The 19,411-nt window shown below is 37.2% G+C and overlaps 1 protein-coding gene across 4 annotated transcripts in view; it reads right to left on the reverse strand.

The window, feature by feature from the left end:
• The window catches only part of LOC101048024 (ATP-binding cassette sub-family C member 2-like), a 91,484-nt gene extending 74,874 nt beyond the window's left edge, over positions 1–16,610 (reverse strand). For 3 of the 4 annotated variants that reach the window (XM_074389484.1, XM_003934319.3, XM_074389485.1), the window contains exons 1-4: positions 16,397–16,610; positions 10,271–10,332; positions 3,543–3,690; positions 2,286–2,428 (exon numbers count right to left, since the gene is read on the reverse strand). In XM_074389484.1, coding sequence (XP_074245585.1) covers positions 2,286–2,428; positions 3,543–3,690; positions 10,271–10,332; positions 16,397–16,468 — 425 coding nt within the window. In that variant the 5' untranslated portion in view covers positions 16,469–16,610. Of the gene's footprint in view, positions 1–2,285; positions 2,429–3,542; positions 3,691–10,270; positions 10,333–16,396 lie in introns of those variants that run through there. The other variant, XM_074389486.1, reaches the window with a different exon arrangement.
• Between the last annotated feature and the right edge of the window lie 2,801 nt (positions 16,611–19,411).

The raw sequence follows: 19,411 nt of genomic DNA on the forward strand, positions 1-19,411 counted from the left end.
GGTGAGGGGCAGAGGCAAGGAGAGGAAGAAATCTGTTATCTAGTGGGGAGGGAGCCGCTAATCCAGGAAACACTTGACTTATGCTTCTACAGACAAGGGAGCCAACAAAGAATTTGGGGGTGCAGACTGTCAGGGACAGTTTTCTGACAGCAATATGCATCTTGCCTTGGTTAGCTGGTACCATTCTCTCTTGTTTTAATATGTATGTGTTTGCCCTAGCCACTGCTCCTCAATATTCTTTGATAAATTTCTTCATCTTCACTAATTCTACACATTAGAATAGCTGATAGGTCATTTTTTTTTTCAGACACCTTTGCTTTTCTTCACATATGTTAACGTGATTTCATCCAGAACAATGGCTTGAGAAAAATTCCAGTTTGTCACTCCAGCCTATATCTTTTCTAACACCAAGTGTATATAGACAATTGCTTACTCAACCTTTTAATCTAGATGGTTCCATGTCAGGGATTCCCACAAGGACACCTCAGCTCAATTATTTACTTTAATAACTCACAGGACTCAGCATAATCATCCTCATGGGCGTATTTATTACGGTGAAAGAATACAAAACAAAATCAGCAAAAAAGAAAAGATACATGGAGTGAAGTCTGGGAAAAAACAGAAAAGTTTTTTCCCTATAGAGTCACACAGAGCATGCGTGATTCTCTCAGCAACTAGTTGTGGCAGAACATGTGAAATGTCTACAAGGCAAGCTTGCTAGAAATTCAGCATCCAGAGTTTTTACTGGAGGCTGGTCAAGTGGACACCCTTTTCTTAACACACACCAAAATTCCAGACTCCCAGAAGGAAAACAGATATTCACCATGAACCATATCGGTTGAATAAACAGCTTGGACATATGGAGTCATTCTTATCAGTTAGGGCAGTGGGTACTCTCCTGAAATGTAAGTTCCAGTTGCCAGCCAAAGACCAATCCTGTAAGTAGGCTTTCCAAAGTCCATAGGCAGGTCTGCTATGTGAATTGTTTCTTTCTTTTACAACAGCTAACAGATCTTTCAAGGTTAACAAGTCCAGAAGCAAATCTCATTCCCTTCTCTAGTCTTTCTCACATTTTCTGTATCTCAGGATGTAATGACTCATTTATCTTACGATTTAAACAAAAATCTTTAGGGCATCCTTAACTTCTCCCTTCCTGTCTCAACCTACATTCAGTCCAGCAGTATATTCTGTTAACTCTACCTTTAAAACACAGCCAGAATCTGACCACTTCTTATCACCTTTACTGCTACTACCTAGTTGAAGCCATGTTGACTTTTGCTTGGATTATTACAAGCAAACTTCTAACTGGTGTTTCTTCTTCCACTCTTGCACTTCTTGATTTTATTTTCCACATAGCAGCCAGAGTCATTCCTATAAAATTTAAGACTAATCAGATGATTTTTTTTTTGTGCTCAAAATTTTCCAAATGCTTCTTTGCTAATTTGGAATAAAAGCCAATATTCCCATCATATTCCGTAAGGTCTTACAAAATCTTGTCATCTCGGCACCTTTCTGACCTCAGTCTTATCTTTTCACCTCTCTGCTCCAACCTCATTGTGCCACTTTGCATGCCCTCAGAGATACCAAGCATGAGCGTCTTCATGGCTTTTGCCCTTCCTGCTATGTTTAATTGCAATAATATTTTATTTAGCTTCCTTCCTAACTTTCTTCAGGACTTTGACCAAATGTCACCTTATCACCAATGTCTTTCATAATTACCTTACATAATACAGGAACTTCTGATTTCTCAGATACACATATATATATATAATAAATTCCCATAATAAATATGCTCTTATTTGGCTATATATATGCATAATTTATTATATACATTTATAATATATAATTTATTATATATACACATATATATAAAATAAATTTTCAGGATAAATTTCTTTTTACTTGGCTCTCTTTCTATGTGTGTGTGTGTGTACATATATGTATGTGTGTATATACATATATGTATGTATGTATATATATGTATATATATATATATATATATATATATATATCTCCTATTGGTTGTTTCTCTGGAGAACCCTTGCTTAATAAAATTAATATAAGATTTTAAAACAGTGTTTATTATATGGTTGGATTTATTAAATATTGACTATATCACCCTAATTACCATTTATATTGCAGATAACCATAATGTCATGTCCACCTCCTAATAATATTAGCAATAAGGACCTTCTCTACTCTTTCGTTTTAGAATTTTTATATTAAAATACTTACTCATCATTTACCTGTGGGGAGGAAAAAAAACCCACCAGAATTTAACTTACTTCATTATAAGTGGGCTAGTGAAGGATAAAATATCAGCAAACACTTTAAATAAGGCAACTTGAATCAGGACAGACTTAAAGGTGTTCCACAAGGCATAGAGTAGGGATGGTTTCGTGTCATCTGCCTCTTTATGAAAAGATGCCTACATAATTAAAGAAAATAGAAACAATGAGAAAATTGGACACAACTAATATTTATAAAATAAAATATATATAAACTAATCATACAATTAACAGTGTGCTCTACATATACACCACGGAATATTATGCAGCCATAAAAAAAGATGAGTTTGTGTCCTTTGTAGGGACATGGATGAACCCGGAAATCATCATTCTCAGCAAACTGACGCAAGAGCAGAAAATCAAATACCACATGTTCTCACTCATAGGTGGGTGTTGAACAATGAGAACACATGGACACAGGGAGGGGAGCACTACACACTGGGGTCTGTCGGGGGGAAATAGGGGAGGGACAGCGAGGGGCGGGGAGTTGGGGAGAGATAGCATGGGAAGAAATGCCAGATATAGGTGATGGGGAGGAAGGCAGCAAATCACACTGCCACGTGTGTATCTATGCAACAATCTTGCATGTCCTTCACATGTACCCCAAAACCTAAAATGCAATAAAAAAAAAAACAGTGTGCTCTAAAGACAATAAGGTAATAAGAAAGGAATAAATCAGGTAAACTTGAAATTATGACCCATATCATCAGGAGGGTGGGTGGCATTATTTATACCACATAGCATAAACGGGCAAGTGCAATAGTTACATTTTATTATTTTTGCGAGTTTTGAAACTATTTAATTAATATAAACACAGTTTTTATCTCCAAATCATATTTCCTTTGGAGAAGTCTAAAAATAATATATATGTATATGTATATATGATGCTAGATGTGGAGTATCTGCTCCTGCTCCCATAAACTTTAATTCTGAACACCATATAATTTGCGTTGAACAATAGAGGTGATGCTCTGAGATACAGAAGCTATCTTTGTCACCACTGGCAAGAAGCCAAATGATACATACATGCATATCAACACATTATAAATGAACATTAAAGAGAAGGAATGTTGAGGAGTTGGAAGACAGAAATGGGCTGCAATAGCAACAAACTATGCTTGTAAAAGTAAATTGTCATTTCACACATTTTAAGAATTTCTATATTAATAATAGCATCTCATACTTGAAAAAAGCTTTATCTAGTTCTTCAGTAGTAATTACGTCAGAATTTAATAGAACTTTGTAATTAATTACCTTAGCTTTTTGCCTCTCTTTAGTCCTTAAAACTTCCTTTCTCCATTGTTTTTCAAAGATGGGACACACAGTGTAGGAGGAATCAGTTTCATTTAGTTCAAAAAGATCTTCTCTTTCCAAAGGTCTCTTATAGCCTAAAGTAATTACTCTAAAGATGAAAAAGTAAGGTAAACATGATAGCAAAACAAATAATAAGTTAAAAATAAATTGTCATTATGCACTTATTTCATTCCTTGATTTATAAATTATTTTACTGATCAAAATACAATGACTATGTTACAGTTTAAAAAATCATATGGTTTTATCCTGGAGGTCAATAATGTGAAGTATTCATGTGTAGTTTTTATAAATGCTGTTTAGACATCCAATTATTCAGTGAAACACTGACTTCATTTATTCATCTTATATTTGAGAAATGTACCACTCACCTCATTCACTACTTCACCTCACTTGCTGAAACTTAAATAGCAAACTTTCAAAGTAGAATATTTCCCCAGCTACCAAGTACCCACCTGGTTGGTACTTGGTACCCACGTGGTAGCTGGGGAAATATTCTACTGTGCTTGTGTTTGCTTTTATGCTTGTATTGGAGGGGAAATGGATCCAACCTCTGCATTTGCAATTTCTTCTGTTACACTAGGACTTTCTACACAATTTGCCACTTGACTTTGTAGATTGTACAACTCGATATGTAGTACTTGTTCCTTTCCCATAAGCTTTGACCTTGGCCTTATGACCAACAGAATATGGCCAATCTGAGTACAGTTTCTGAATTAACGCCTTAAGAAGTAAGACAAGTCTCCACAAGCCTCTTAATTTATCAACCCTCCTCCATTCAGTGAGTTTATCCCAAGTGACACTGTGAATAATTATGCAAGAACAATGGGTCTAAACTAGTAGGCAAACAAGATGCATGGTGTAGTTTTACCACAAAATTTACTGTGGGAGGCAATGAACTGTACTTAACTACAGCTCTGCTCTGCAATGTTTCTGCTAACAGGGTTCTTAGATTTACCCAGTTGAAAATCTCTTGAACTCATGGTAAGGTCTTATCTTAGCCACAGAGTTACGAGTTATGATTGGTCTAAACCAGTCCTGGCAATCTCATTACCCTCCACTTGGGATTAATAATATAATTGAGTTACGGCTAACAATACCTAAACAAATACTTGCTGGGAAGAACTTTCTTATTCAAACGAAAGCATAGAACTTCAAAAGGAGAAAACATTTTGCCTCCCTTCCACTTCCCTTTGTCCTTTGAAGCCATGATGCTCTGAGATTAAAAAAGCCATTTTTGCCACCACGGATGAAAAGCCAAATAATAAGGATGGGAAGTGGAAGTGGAAAGACAGAAAAACCTGAGTTTTTTTTTTTTTTTTTTTTTTTTTTTGACACAGACTCTCCTTCTGTCACCCAGGCTGGAGTGCAGTGAGCAATGCTGGCCCACTGCAACCTCTACCTCCTTGGTTCAAGCAATTCTCATGCCTCAGCCTCCCAAGTTGCTGGGATTGCTGGCGCACACCACCACTCCTGGCTAGTTTTTGTATTTTTGGTAGAGACAGGGTTTTGCCATGTTAGTCAGGCGGTCTTCAACTCCTGGCCTCAAGTGATCCACCTGCCTTTGCCTCTCAAAGTGCTGGGATTACAGGTGTGACCCACCAGGACAGACCTAGCCTGGGCCTTTTATAACATTTCTGAGATAGTTCAACACCCTATTTTCAGTAACACCTTCTTCCTGATAACATACCTGATTTTTAAAATTATTATTTTGCTATTCTGTTACTTGAAGCCAAGTGCACTCTGAAGTGATATAAGTCAGATATAGTTTGTGACTTTGGTAACGTGACTTGTTCAGTAAGAAATTAAAGTCATATTTAAATCCAGGCCTTCTGATAGTATAGCCTGAGTTCTCTCCATTATCAAGTGTATTATTAGCCCAGGCGACTGTAACAGTGGCTTAAACTACACCAAACTGGGACTGCTTTCTTTGGCCTTGTTACTAAATAATCTCAATTGATTGACTCTGGGATAAATTTAAGCCCTGTGGTAACAAGAGTCTCCACTATATTTTATTTTACTTTTAGAATAATTGATAATACCTTACCATAATTCAAATTTATCAAAAAGGTTTAAATGTAATAAGAAAGGATTTTCAGTAATTATGTTTCTGATGGCTCAAATATGCTGGACATTTTCCTGCAGTGCACTTTTAAAAACATATTAAGCAATAAACTACTTTCATGTCATATTAAGTTCTATTTCATTCCATAAAATAAATATTCATTTTCAAAATAAGACTCCATTGACTTCTAGAAAAGCATTTTTAATAACATTTACTGCCTCAGCATTTTGAGTTAGAAGTGTGCAAAACTCAGCAGTTTTGGTTCAGGGAAAAGTGACTTCTGGCTTTCATGCTGAGTCTCCAAATAATGCAGCATCTAAAAGTGACACTTAAGCTGAATTGATTGTGACTCTCATGGCTTGGTGGTTTAACTATCTCGACTTTTTTCCCAGATGCGTGCTTACCGCCACCGTCTTTTGCTCTTTTCTGATACACTCTGATCACATGACTGGCCTTACCTCCCCACACAAGAGTTTGGAAACAGAGGAAGCAAGGAAGTGCTGAGGAAGTGGTATTTGTCGAACTCAAATGTTCTGGCAGCTGTCTGGGAAGCAACCAGGACCAAGAGTTGGCCGTCTCAGTAAGTGAAATGTGTAACGCATACCAGTTCCCATCAACCCGTGGGCTTTATTCCTAAAACAGTAATAAAGTTTACGCATGCATCTCATATTTTTAGAATGGAATCTCTGTCTGTCACTCGGGCTGGAGTTCACTGCGATCTCTGCCTCACGGGGCTTAAGCAATTCTCCACCTCAGCCTCCTGAGTAGCTGGGATTACAGGTGTGCGCCACCATGCCTGGCTGATTTTTGTATTTTTAGTAGAGATGGGGTTTCACCATCTTGGCCAGGCTGGTTTTGAACTCCTGACCTCGTAATCTACTCGCCTTGGCCTCCTAAAGTGCTGGAATTGCAGTTTCTTTTCAAACGACAGTCCCGTCAATGAATTTGATTCTCAAAACTCCCCAAAATCAGACAGAAAAGAATTTATCATTTTTACAGGCAGTTAAACATTAAGAACTTCAGAAACTGGACACAGTGTTTTATATGTAAAACAAACCAAGGCTAACTTAGCCAAAAAACAGACAGTGAAATGCATTACTTCTGATACGGTTTGGCTTTGTTCCACCCAAATCTCATTTTGAATTGCAGTTCCCGTAATCCCCACATGTTATGGGAGCCACCTGGTGGGAGGTAACGGAATCATAGAGGTGTTTATCCTCATAATGCTATTCTCATGATAGTGAGTGAGTTTACCTGAGATCTGATAGTTTTATAAGGGGCTTTTCTCTCTTTGCTTGGCACTTCTTCCTGCCACCATGTGGAGAAGGACATGTTTGCTTTCCCTTCTGCCATGATTCTAAGTTTCCTGAGGCCTTCTCATATCTGTGAAACTGTAAGTCAATTCAATCTTTTTCCCTTATAAATTACCCAATCTCAGGTATTTCTTCGTAGCAGCATGAGAACTGACTGATACAACTTCCATTGTTGAATTTTATTGTCTCAGAGAGAATTTTGACTATATTTAGAATTAGCATGTGTGCATAAATATCTCAACCAACTCATGTGAAGAGAATAGAAAAACAGTGATGTGCTCTTAGAAAGATAAGCTGAAATATAACATTTATAGATGAATAATATTTGAATGCTTAGAAAGTATACATATATAGTAGCATTATTGATTTTATTACCATTAATCACCTTTTAAAACATTTCTGGAAAGAGGTTATTATGTTATGGGAAAAGAAAATAAATTAATCTGGCCAAAACTAATAGAATGGGAGAAAGTTGGTTAATGTATAAATTTTATTAATAGGTGAGAAAAAGAACATATTGAATAGTGTATCTGGTTAAAATAATGACACAATAGTGACCTATGAAAACTCTTACTACATTTTTCCATGTGTATCTCTAGCCATGATAATTTCCACTGGTGACAAATTATATTTGCTAATAAAGGCTTGGTAATTATTTGATCATCAGAATGAACTAGACAGTTATTGTCTTAGGAATTAAGGCTCATAAGTATATAATTTTTAATTATTGTGACATCCGAGCACTTTTAATTGAGTTATTCATATAATTATAGATGCTTGAATTTGTTCTAGGAAATAATTTGACACTATTCTCTAACTCCAAAGATAGATGTGAAAATACAATTAATCTTTGTCTTCAAAGGGACATTCTCTTAAACAATAGTTATGTTTCAAATACAATTGTTTAATCACACATAATAAATCAGATTAGATCCATGCCAATGACAGTTCTGGATAACAATACTCTATGAAAATATTTTGTATCTAGTTGTGAGATATTCAAATTAAACAGAAAATAAATATGATATTCACGTTAGAGCTTGATGGTTTGTTTGATTGACTTAAAATAAGGATTTCAAAATACTAGGTTGTCATATTTGAAGATTTGCGATATTTAATCTTGCTTATTAAACTTAGTTTCAGCTTCTTACTTTAGGAATGCTAAAATAATGTTTGTAATATTTAATATATATGCATATAGTTTTATAGTTTGATAATCAAACTTTAAAATTATATGTATTTAAAATTCATTTTATTTGTATTATTAAAATTCTATGATACCTATGAATTTAAAATGAGACTGAAATTTTTTAAAGCTGGGATAGGTATTACTCTTCCTCTCAACTTCTCCATAAACAAAATTCAGGATTGAAAACGTTTCTATACATATACAAATTTGAAGAATTAAAATTCTTAAATGTAAATAGCTCACATTCAGATTTCTAACTAATCTTTCTTTTTTCTAGTGTACAGCTTAATGTTACATAGTTTTGCCATCCTCTTTAAGAGATTCCTAGATGTGTGTAACTTGGAAATCTTATCACAATTTAATCCCTTCTGCCCAAGTATTTGCTCACAAGTATACACATACTTCAATTGATTTAAAAAATTCCCCAATGATCTTCATGTTGTCAAATATAATGGAGAATATGTAGTTATTATTTTGATTTACCACTTTTCAGTACTTGTCCTTATTGGCCACTTTATATTTCTCCTTTCTTGACAGTTTCTCTTTTCTTACCTCTCACTCACACTATTTCATCAGATACTTCTCTCATAATACATTCAGAACAGCTTTACTTAGCTTCCTTTGTAGACTCCTCCTTCTCTTGCCATTTAAATACTGAGGATTGCCAGTGTTCCATTTGTTCAACCTATTCAACGGGTTCTTCTTGTGGGCAGTCTCATTCATACTGATGGCTTAAACTACTGTCCTCTAGTCAATGACTCCCAAATCTGTATCTATAGGTCAAAGGTTTATTCTAAGCCCGGAAGCCACATATCTAAACTCCTGTTCATGTAATGCTTCAAATGTATCTCAAAATTTAAAAATTTCCTAATTAGAACCCACATCTGAACCTCACAGCCAGTTCTTTCCTGCCTTTAATTATGTGATTTTCACATAGTATTTGCTCGACTTGGAATACCATGTTACTCACTCCTATACATCTTTAAATGTTAAATGAAAGTGTTGGTATATGTGAAACAGTCCCTAATGATGCAAAATATTCTACTAAAAATTTGTGTTTGTTGGTTATGCTTATGTTGCCTTTTTCCCTATTTTTTCGTAATGGTGGTATACTTTTTAATCTTTTTAATTCTACTGTGAATTCCCAGAAGACAGAAATTAAGTCATTTATCTCTGCATTTTTAAAGATTAGCAGAATTTGCGGCATCTAGTACCCAATCATCTTTGAAAATATTAATCTACTCTTGAGAACATGTCTGTAGATAAAATTGAGCAATTTTGTTTCTATGGACTATAGAGCAAGGGGCATAAAACTAGAAAGACACATTTAACTTCATATTATCATGGACTTTCTGTTATGGGGGAAAAAGAAATACATTTCTAAAGAAAGCCTCTAAATTTATAAAATAAGAAAACATCAACTCTTCCCATTCAATACTATTTAATTTCTGTGTTAAAATCAGAGTTCACAATGATATGTCCTGAGAATATTCTGAGCCCTCATCATACATTACAGATGAGTTAGTCTATGAGAAAAACCATAATAGATGTCTTACAAAATGATGAGGGCTGTGTGTGTGTGTTTTCAAAGTAACATATATGAGTATATATGAGAGCATTCCTGATAAAAAATAGAATGACATAGCAAAAATAAAGCATAAAAACATGAACTCAGCAGAAATTGGTTTAAAACACATACTTGCTCCTACATGGGTGTCAATGGACAGGTGCTTTCCTTTCCTGAGCCTAAATTTTTCTCATGCAAATGCCTATCTCATAGCACTTGGAAGAGAATCAAATGAAATAATAAACACAAAGTGGGTAGCATATACTTGGTGATAAAAAAGAAGTTCATCTTTTTGTTCTTCCCTAATGCTAATGAAATAAAAACCCTATAAAGAGACAGACATATTGGAGGAATATTGGTACTGTTATCTGTGGAACTGCTTAGTATGTTTTTACCTGTGATTTTGTGTAATAAGTAATATGAGACAAGTTTGTACAAACTATTCACATTGAGATTAAAGGAATAACATTGATGTGTCATTTCCCTTGTGATCTTTTTCAGTGTGTTTTGCTACAAATATATTAGTAAAATTCCTACCTGCTAAACCAGGAATATGTCACTTTACTGAAAAATGAGGCACTTTTCTCAGGACTGTATTTCTGAAAAGAAAAAATATAGCAAGTGGTGTATAAAGTAAATGTTTTTAACTTACATTTAAAATATTTTTTTTTTCAGAAAAGTAAACCTGAAATGACTTATTCTACTAATGGTTACAGATTATATTGATATTATAATTCTTTGAAATATACTTAAGATATTCTTGGATGGTGGTTGGACTAGAGGAATTTCAAGATTTCTCTCAACATTATAATGGTGCATATAGCAATAAATCATGGTGGAAAAAACAATATGTACATGTATATATACATATATAGAGAGAGATTTTAGAAATGTAAATTTACAATTACACATGTTTATACACAATATATATACATACACACATATATGTACATATACTATGTATATATATGTACACATACAGAGGGTCAGTTCTTTGAACTTATTAGGCCATATTGGCTATTTACAATTAATACAATTATATGACAGTATAAGTGAATAATGTATACATATATGTATTATATATGTATATGTATATATAAGCTAAATTTAAAACATTTAAATTGCTAAAGACAGTTTTCTTTTTCTGAAAAAATAGAAAAACAAGAGACTATCATATGTATTTATTGTAGTTCTGTATGTGTTTACATATTTTTGTAATTATATGCACAATACATATTTGTCACAATTACATGTTATTTTGGGATGGATTATAACATTTCCATAAAATTTTCCCATTTACTATGTTGGTTTAACCAATAGAAAAGAGGTTTAAAAAGAGAAGACCTCAAAAATAATCATTTTGTGTTTCTATAGTCAGCATCAATCTCTTTGAATTTTGAAAAGTAAGACTAGCCACCAAGTTAATTTTGATTTTTTATAAACTGTACAAATTTGAGAAATTTTGCACTGATCTTCCTTAAGTTCTGATTTCATATTCAATGTCTACCAATTTAAAAAATTCTGAAGCTAGAAGTAATGAGTAAATCCAAATTTCATTCTATACAACAAAATGCCCAAAGCATAGAAGAGAAAACATAATTGACTCCAAATCTGTTCTCTGTGTTATAGAAAATTACATAAATCATGTAACACATATACAATTTACCAAAATGGTATCTATCATTATAAGATTGTTGCAAGAACTAAATATAGAATACTTACCACACCACTAGCTCAAAACAATGATTAAAATATATGAACAATAAAATTGTAATCACTATTGTTACCAAACATATTATTTAAAAATTAAGGCCGGGCATGGTGGCTCATGCCTGTAATCCCAGCACTTTGGATCATGAGATCAAGAGTTCAAGACCAGCCTGGCCAAGACGGTGAAACCCTGTCTCTACTAAAAATACAAAAATTAGCCAGGCATGGTGGTGGGCACCTGCAATTCTGGCTACTGAGTAGGCTGAGGTAGAGAATTACTTGAAACCTGAGAGGTGGAGGTTGCAGTGAGCCAAGATTGCACCGCTGTATTCCAGCCTGGGCAACAGAGTGAGACTCCATCTTAAAAATAAATAAATAAAAGAAAAAAGAAAAAAAAAAAAACAACCCTCCCCCACCCCCCCAAAAACCCACAGAAATTATTGGAAAAAATGTTCTAAAAATTCATTAATTACACTAGAAGACATATTTTATAAGTTCAGATTTCACAGGGAGTTGCTAATTTGTTAATTTGCCACCAGTGAAAGGATCTGATTCATATCCAAACCACATTAATTTTGTGGAAAATTGTAAATGGCTACCGATTCTTTGCAGCTTTTTCCCATCAAGAGGTGGAATCTATTTCTACCCCTTGTATCTGGGCTGGCATTGTGTCTTGTTTTGGTCATGGAAATACAACCGGAGTGACATTGAAAGCGCTCCAATTCTAAGCCTCAAATGCCGTCATGCTTTGGCTCCTTCTGTGCTTAGAACATTGAGTGAACCATGTACCTGAGCTGGTGTTAGGCTGCTATAGGATGACCGATCATATGGAGGAGAAATGAGGCACTCATCTGATGGTCTGTTACACTCTGGCCAATAGCTTGAAACTGCCAGACATAGGAATAAGGTGGTTCTAGATTATCTGACCACCAGCCCATCTGCCAGCTGATTCTACAATCGTTGTAGAATCACTGTCACTGTATTTAGTTCTCACAACAATCCTGTGCATAAGAGAGCTCAGGAGTTAGCCATCAAACTGACTCAAATGAGGACACAATCCAGCTGACCCAAAGAATAGTGAACTAAATAACATGGTTGTTGTTTTAGGCACCTGATCCTTGCAAAGCTAGTACAAATGGCTTTTTTTTTAGCAGACTAGGAACTCAATATTTGGATTAGCATTCCCTCTAGGACCATTTTTTCATGTGAAAGCGTCTTATATGAAGCCCTGTATATATATTTTCTAGTAAATAGCCTCTTGAGGTGTGACCCAGGTATCTTACGCTGAAGCACAGTAAGGCGCAACCATACTTTACTTCCCAGAAGAAATAGCAGCCAGTTTTGTTTGTTTGTTTGTTTGTTTGTTTGTTTTAAGTCTGATGAAGGGAATTAATCCTTACCAAGAACCAAGAATGTGCAAATGATTTTACAATACATTGATAATTACTGAATTCATATTATGGATATTTCTGAGTTGATTATGTATTGCAAATAGTAATTTTTATGCAGAAAAATAGAGCATGACAATTCTGAGTGTCTGAATGTTCTAATTTACTCCCATTTTCTCCATTAAATATTGATCATCTTTCTAATTCATTTGTTCTCAATCTGACAGCAATTCTAGTCTGCAGACCTAATTGACCCCAGGTGAATTTCTCATTTCCCTGTGTCCCCTACAGGCCTTATTTAAGCTATTTTATCATCTACGGCATTTATTTACTATTGAGTTTATAGTAGGCATTCATTCCATAAACATACCTTGACATTGCTGACTTATGAGCAATTTTCACTAGAATGGAGGTCCTGTTATTTCTGGATTATGGCAGAGGAGCAAGAAGTGTTTAGACCGCCAGGTCATAGGTAGCCAGGGTTCAGAACTGTGATGTTTTCAAGCTTCCTTGGGTTTAAAGTTGAGATGTGGCCTTAGGGCAATATAGTTTGTGTGACACATTGCTATGTTTACTGATATCCCATAATTTCAGAAGCTTCCTTTGTGGATTTTATAGGAGGATTCTGGGAATGGTGGAGGAGGTTACTGGAAAGTGAAAGTAGGTGCTCGTAGCGAAGGGAAATCTTCCAGAAATTGAAAAAAAAAAACTTAACTTTTTTTATTGACATGGAGTCTTGCTCTGTCACTCAGGCTGGAGTGCAGTGGCACCATCTCTGCTCACTGCAACCTCTGCCTCCCAAGTTCAAGCAATTCTTCTGCCTCAGCCTCCTGAGCAGCTAGGATTATAGGCGCTCACCACCATAGCTGGCTAATTTTTGTTTTTTTTTTTTTAGTAGAGACGGGGTTTCACCATGTTGGCCAAGCTGGTCTCGAACTCCTGATCTCAGGTGATCCACCCACCTTGGCCTCCCAAAGTGCTGGGATTACAGGTGTAAGCCAGCATGCCCAGCCAGATAAAACTTACATTTTTTAAAATCACTAAAGATGTGCTAAATTCTGTACTAAGTATATTATTTCACTAAATGTAAAATACTTTTATGGTGTCATAATTTTTGTCACCACTATTTTATAGAAATGGAAAGTAATACCCAGAGTTTAAGAAACTAGCTTAAGAGGTCGCAACAAAGTATTAGAAACAGGATCTATATCACTTAGTTTATTCTATCCCCCAGTTGTGATTCTGCACTCGCAACTCTGTACCCATGCAACACTGTTTCTCACTACCTCCACCTTTCCTCTTGCCCACTTCCTTCTGCTTCCCTTCTCAAGCCTCTTGTGCTTCAATCCTATTCAGGATTTAGTGCCTTTGATAATGTCTGCCCTTTCACCGCAGTCCAAGGCTCTGATACAGGCTCTGTATGACCAGAGCAACCTCAACATACTCCTCACGGAGGACTTCAGAGGTCCTTCAGATTGGCACTCAGTGACTTTACCCTCATATCACATAACTTTCTCATCCTTTACTGACAGGTGCTTCTCTCTCACTAGACTTTGGGCTGCTGGAAGAGAGAAACAATAGTGGATTTATCTCTCTATCTGTAGCGTCTGGAGAAATCTCCAGTTTCTCTAGGCCCATGGCCCCGCTTAAAGTAAACATATTTGGGATGACTGACTGTATGGATGGATGCTAATCACCACCAACGAAAAATATGTAGAAGCATCTATTCACAGGTCACCATGTTAGTCATAAAAATTCAGTTAGAAAGGTGGCTCATGCCTGTAATCCCAGCACTTTAGGAGGCTGAGGCCAGTGAATTACGAAGTCAGAAGATCAAGATCATCCTGACTAACACCTTCTCTACTAAAAATACAAAAAATTAGCCAGGTATGGTGGCACACACCTGTAATCCCAGCTACTCGGGAGGCTGAGGCAGGAGAATCGCTTGGACCTGGGAAGGCAGAGGTTGCAATGATCCGAGATCGTGCCACTACACTCCAGCTTGGGCAACAGAGTGAGACTACATCTCAAAAAACAAATGTATATACACATATATGTGTATGTATATATGAAGTCAATATGTAAGTCAACAGAGTTTCTTATACATTTTGAAGTCAACTTTCTTTTTTTTTTTTTTTTTTTTTTTTGAGATAGTGTCTCACTATGTTGCCCAGGCTTCAGTGCAGTGGAGCAAACATGGCTCACTGCAGCCTTCATTTCCCAGACTCAAGTAATTTTTCCACCTCAGCCCCTCCAAGTAACTGGGACTACATGAGCTGCCTCCATGTTTGGTCCCCCAGAGTGCTGGGATTACAGGTGTGAGCCACTGTGCCTGGCTACCAACAACTTTTTAAAACATTTGGCATCTTAGAAATAATAAATAGAGAATGAAATTAAAATGAAGATTTTCAACCTTGTTTAAGTGGATTCTTGATCTATGAAGGCTCTCAAAGGTCAATAATAGTCAAAGAAACAAACAGTTCTTGAGTATTAGAGGAAGAGCTGACTAGAATTTTGGGTGACAAAATTGAGTTTTACACTTTTTCAACTACAAGTTTACAATTTACTGCCTTTGGTCGCCTTTGCTGTTTCACTAATGATATTAAAGCAGTTTACCTAATTGAGCCTGCCATCTCTATGGTACAGTAAAAAAAAAAAAAAAAAAAAAAAAAAAAAAAAAAAAAAAAAAAGCATGCTATAGTGATGGAGCTTTTTCACATTTTCAAGGAACTTATTTAGCCCTTCTATTTTGTAGACTTTTATAAAAGTAGTTTACATGTAACTTAATTTTAAATAAATTTATAGTTTCATTTTGTATGTTATCAGAATAGATGTCACGTTTATTTGACACTCAGAGTTATTTAAAAAGCCAGGATTAGAACAAGTGCCACGGAATTGGAATTATATTGTTTTTCTTTGTTAGGATAACAGGGCTGTCCCTAAGTCCATGTCTTGTATAGTGATGATAAGAGAAACAAACAAAACTTTTGTTAGGAAAATTGCTGCTAACACAAAACTGCAGGGCGCATTTCTCTCACTACAGTCTTAGCACAGGACTCCCACTGTTATCAAGTGTGAGTTATCCTGTGCCAGAGCAAAGCACAATCTAGAGTCTGAAGTTTCTGGATTTGCCCCAGACCTGGGTCCCAAAATCCACACTGAGTATTATTAATCCCCAATGCTCTGTGGGTTTAATGGGACCACCCACTGGTTGCAGAATTCCACCCCAACCTGTGTTCCTTCAGCGATGACAGGTCCGCGCATGCTTTCTGTTTATGGGGGAGTTACTTATCTCTTCACACAGATTCCTCTTCCTCTCCTCCAGCTCCACCAAGGCTGAGCTGCCTCTGGTTCAAGCTGCGCCCACCCTGACCGCTGCGCTCTGCTCTCAGGATTGAGCGTGTCTGCAGCTCTGTCTATCCCGTGTGTGATGACGACTGAAACAAGGGCTCATCAGTCCACATTCGGGGTCCGAGGACTCACCTCTCCCCGCTTCCACTCCCCCACCCACAGTGGCCCCACGGCCAGCCTCCTCTCCTCTCCCCTAAGGTCCGGCGAACTTTACCTGCGCTTTCAGCTCCCCACGGACGCGCCGATAGGAGCCGCGGGCGCCCCAGCTCCGCAGGCTGGAGAGCATCGCCCCGGGGCGCCCGGCCGCTGGCCGAGAGCGGGGCTGCGGCTGTCACCTCCTTTGGCAGGGGACTGTCAGTGCGGCGCCGGCACGGGGAGGACGCGCACTCCGACCCGGCAGAGTCAGCTGTCACTTTAGTCCCTGCCTCGGCGTCCCAGTCAGTGCGCCTGGGGCGGGGTGCGGGAGGAATGGGGTTGGGCTCGGAGAAAAGAAGGTGTGGAGGGAGATGGGGAGGGACAGTCTATACAGTCAGCGGCTCTCTGCCTGGGAAGGAGTTTGCACTCGACTCAGTAGTTCTTCCCTTTCCATTTCCTATTGGAAATCTGTGTCCCCGCCCCCCACCCCAACTTTTTAATTTTTTTTTTAGATTCTGACTTTTTTTTTTAAATTGTATTTGGGGTCCATGTGCACATTCTGCATCCTGCAGGATTGTTGCATAAGTACATACATGCCATGGTGGTTTGCTGTCTCCACCCCGCCCCCCGTCGCCTACATCAGGCATTTCTCCCCTGTTATCCCTCCCCATCCTCCCTGCCCCTCCACTCCCCTCCCCTCCATCTCCCCCACCTAGCCCTGTGAGTGCTGTTCCCTTCCTTGTGCCCAAGTGTTCTCATTGTTCATCACCCGCCTATGATTGAAAACATGCGGTGTTTGGTTTTCTGTTCTTGTGTCAGTTTGCTGAGAATGATGGTTTCTAGATTCATCCATGTCTCTACAAAGGACAGGAACTCGTCATTTTTTATGGCTGCATAGTATTCCATGGTGTATTTGTGCCAAATTTTTCTTTGTCCAGTCTATCATCAGTGAGCATTTGGGTTGATTCCAGTTCTTTGCTATCATAAATAGTGCTGCAATGAACATACATCTGCATGTGTCTGTTTAATAGAACGATTTATAATCCTTTTGGTATATGCCTAGTAATGGGATGGCTGGGTCAAATGGTATTTCTATTTCTAGATCCTTGAGGAATTGCCACACTGTCTTCCACAATGGTTGAATTAATTTACACTCCCACCAACAGTGTAAAAACGTTCCTATTTCTCCACATCCTCTCCAGCATTTGTTGTTCCCAGATTTTTTAATGATTGTCATTCTAACTGGCATGAGATGGTATCTCAATGTGGTTTTGATTTGCATTTCTCTAATGACCAGTGATGATGAGCATTTTTTCATATGCTCGTTGCCTGCATATTTGTCTTCTTTTGAAAAGTGTCTGTTCATATCTTATGTCCACTTTTGAATGGGTTTGTCTGTTTTTTTTTTTTTTTTTTTCTTTTTTCTTATAAATCTGCTTTAGTTCTTTGTAGATTCTGGATATTAGCCCTTTGTCTGATGAGTAGACTGTAAAAAATTTTTCCTATTCTATTGGTTGCTGGTTTACTCTAATGATTGTTTCTTTTGCTGTGCAGAAGCTGTGGAGTTTGATTAGGATCCATTTGCCTATTTTGGCTTTTGTTGCCTGTGTCTCTTTTATGACAGAAGCTGAAAGTTACTTTCTCGCTGGGATGATATTTATACTTTTGTTAACAATATTACAGCTGTCTCTTAAAAAAATTTAAGAACAAGTGTCAGTAGAAATTTAAGGAGCAAATTTATTTCAATGGGCTTAACATTAAAAACAAATGAAATACTCTCCATAGTATTAGAAAGCTGTAACAGTATATTGCATCTACATTTTACTCTTCAAAGTAACTACAAAGCAAGAAAATAAATGAAAAACTTCATAGTATCTTGGATGAACAAACAATTAAAGGTGACAGGTGATGTACAAAGGGGAACATAAAAATAAAGAATCCCATTCTGATTGTTAGCAAATATTAAGAAACTGTGAGCCCATATACAGAAGTAAAGAATATGTAAATTAGCTGGGCATGGTGGCACGTGCCTGTAATCCCAGCTACTCAAGAGGCTGAGGCAGGAGAATTGCCTGAACCCAGGAGGTGGAGGTTGTGGTGGGCCGAGATCGAGCCATTCCACTCCAGCCTGGGTAACAAGAGCAAAACTCTGTCTCAAAAAAAAAAGAAAGAAAGAAAGAAAGAATATGCAACATGCTATTTTGAGGCAGATACTTGACACATGATCTATGTCATTGGTTTGATGAAGCATTTTGTTTCTTTTGACACTTGAAGTAACAAAAGAGGGAGAAATATTAGGAATTCCTAAAAATAAGGACAAAGATAAGGCCATGTAGTATTTTATAGGAATTCCTAAAAGTAAGGATAAAGAAAAGGTCATGTAGTCTTTTACAGGGATGAGCACTATACTACAGGACAAGGAACATTTTGTCTGCTTCCTGGGATTTATTTAACTGGTAGATGGAAAGAACAGAAGATTTAGGACAGGAGAAGTTCAGCTTTCTGGAGAAAGGGGCACAAATCATCTCTGGGGAAGTCTGGGGTGGCCATAGAACGGGTCAAACTGAGGAACCACACAACTTCTACGTAAGAATTCGACCAGATGATACCTGGTGGAATTGAAGTCCTGGGGAATGTTTAGAATGCAATTCATTTGTCTTCCTCCCTTAATACCAGGCTTGTTTGGCCCTATGCAAGGAGGAAGGTGTAGGTTTAACTTTAAAACCAACGTGTCTGTGAAGAATTAAGGATGCAGCTCAGGACTTAGAAACTTTGTCTCATTTCAACAAACTCGTGAACCAATTTGGGGCATCGCACTCTCACACAGCAGCCACAGCATGAAGAGCCCTCTTCCTATCTGCACTTTCGAACTACTCACTCTGTGGATTCGCCACAGAAAATACAAGGTCTTCTAGTAGAATGCGCCTTGTTTTTTCAGATATAGTTAGCAAGAAAGAAACAACTTTGAACCTGTGCAAGGGAGGGGGAAGCCATGAAGAAGAGGAATCCTAAAAATAGCTCAGGCACTAAACACGGCATTTGTCTTTGACCTCTAGGAATCAGTCCCCTCAGGTAATGCTGGTTCTAGCAACTG

The sequence above is a fragment of the Saimiri boliviensis genome, chromosome 18 (assembly GCF_048565385.1).
Source record: "Saimiri boliviensis isolate mSaiBol1 chromosome 18, mSaiBol1.pri, whole genome shotgun sequence".
Classification (NCBI taxonomy): domain Eukaryota; kingdom Metazoa; phylum Chordata; class Mammalia; order Primates; family Cebidae; genus Saimiri; species Saimiri boliviensis.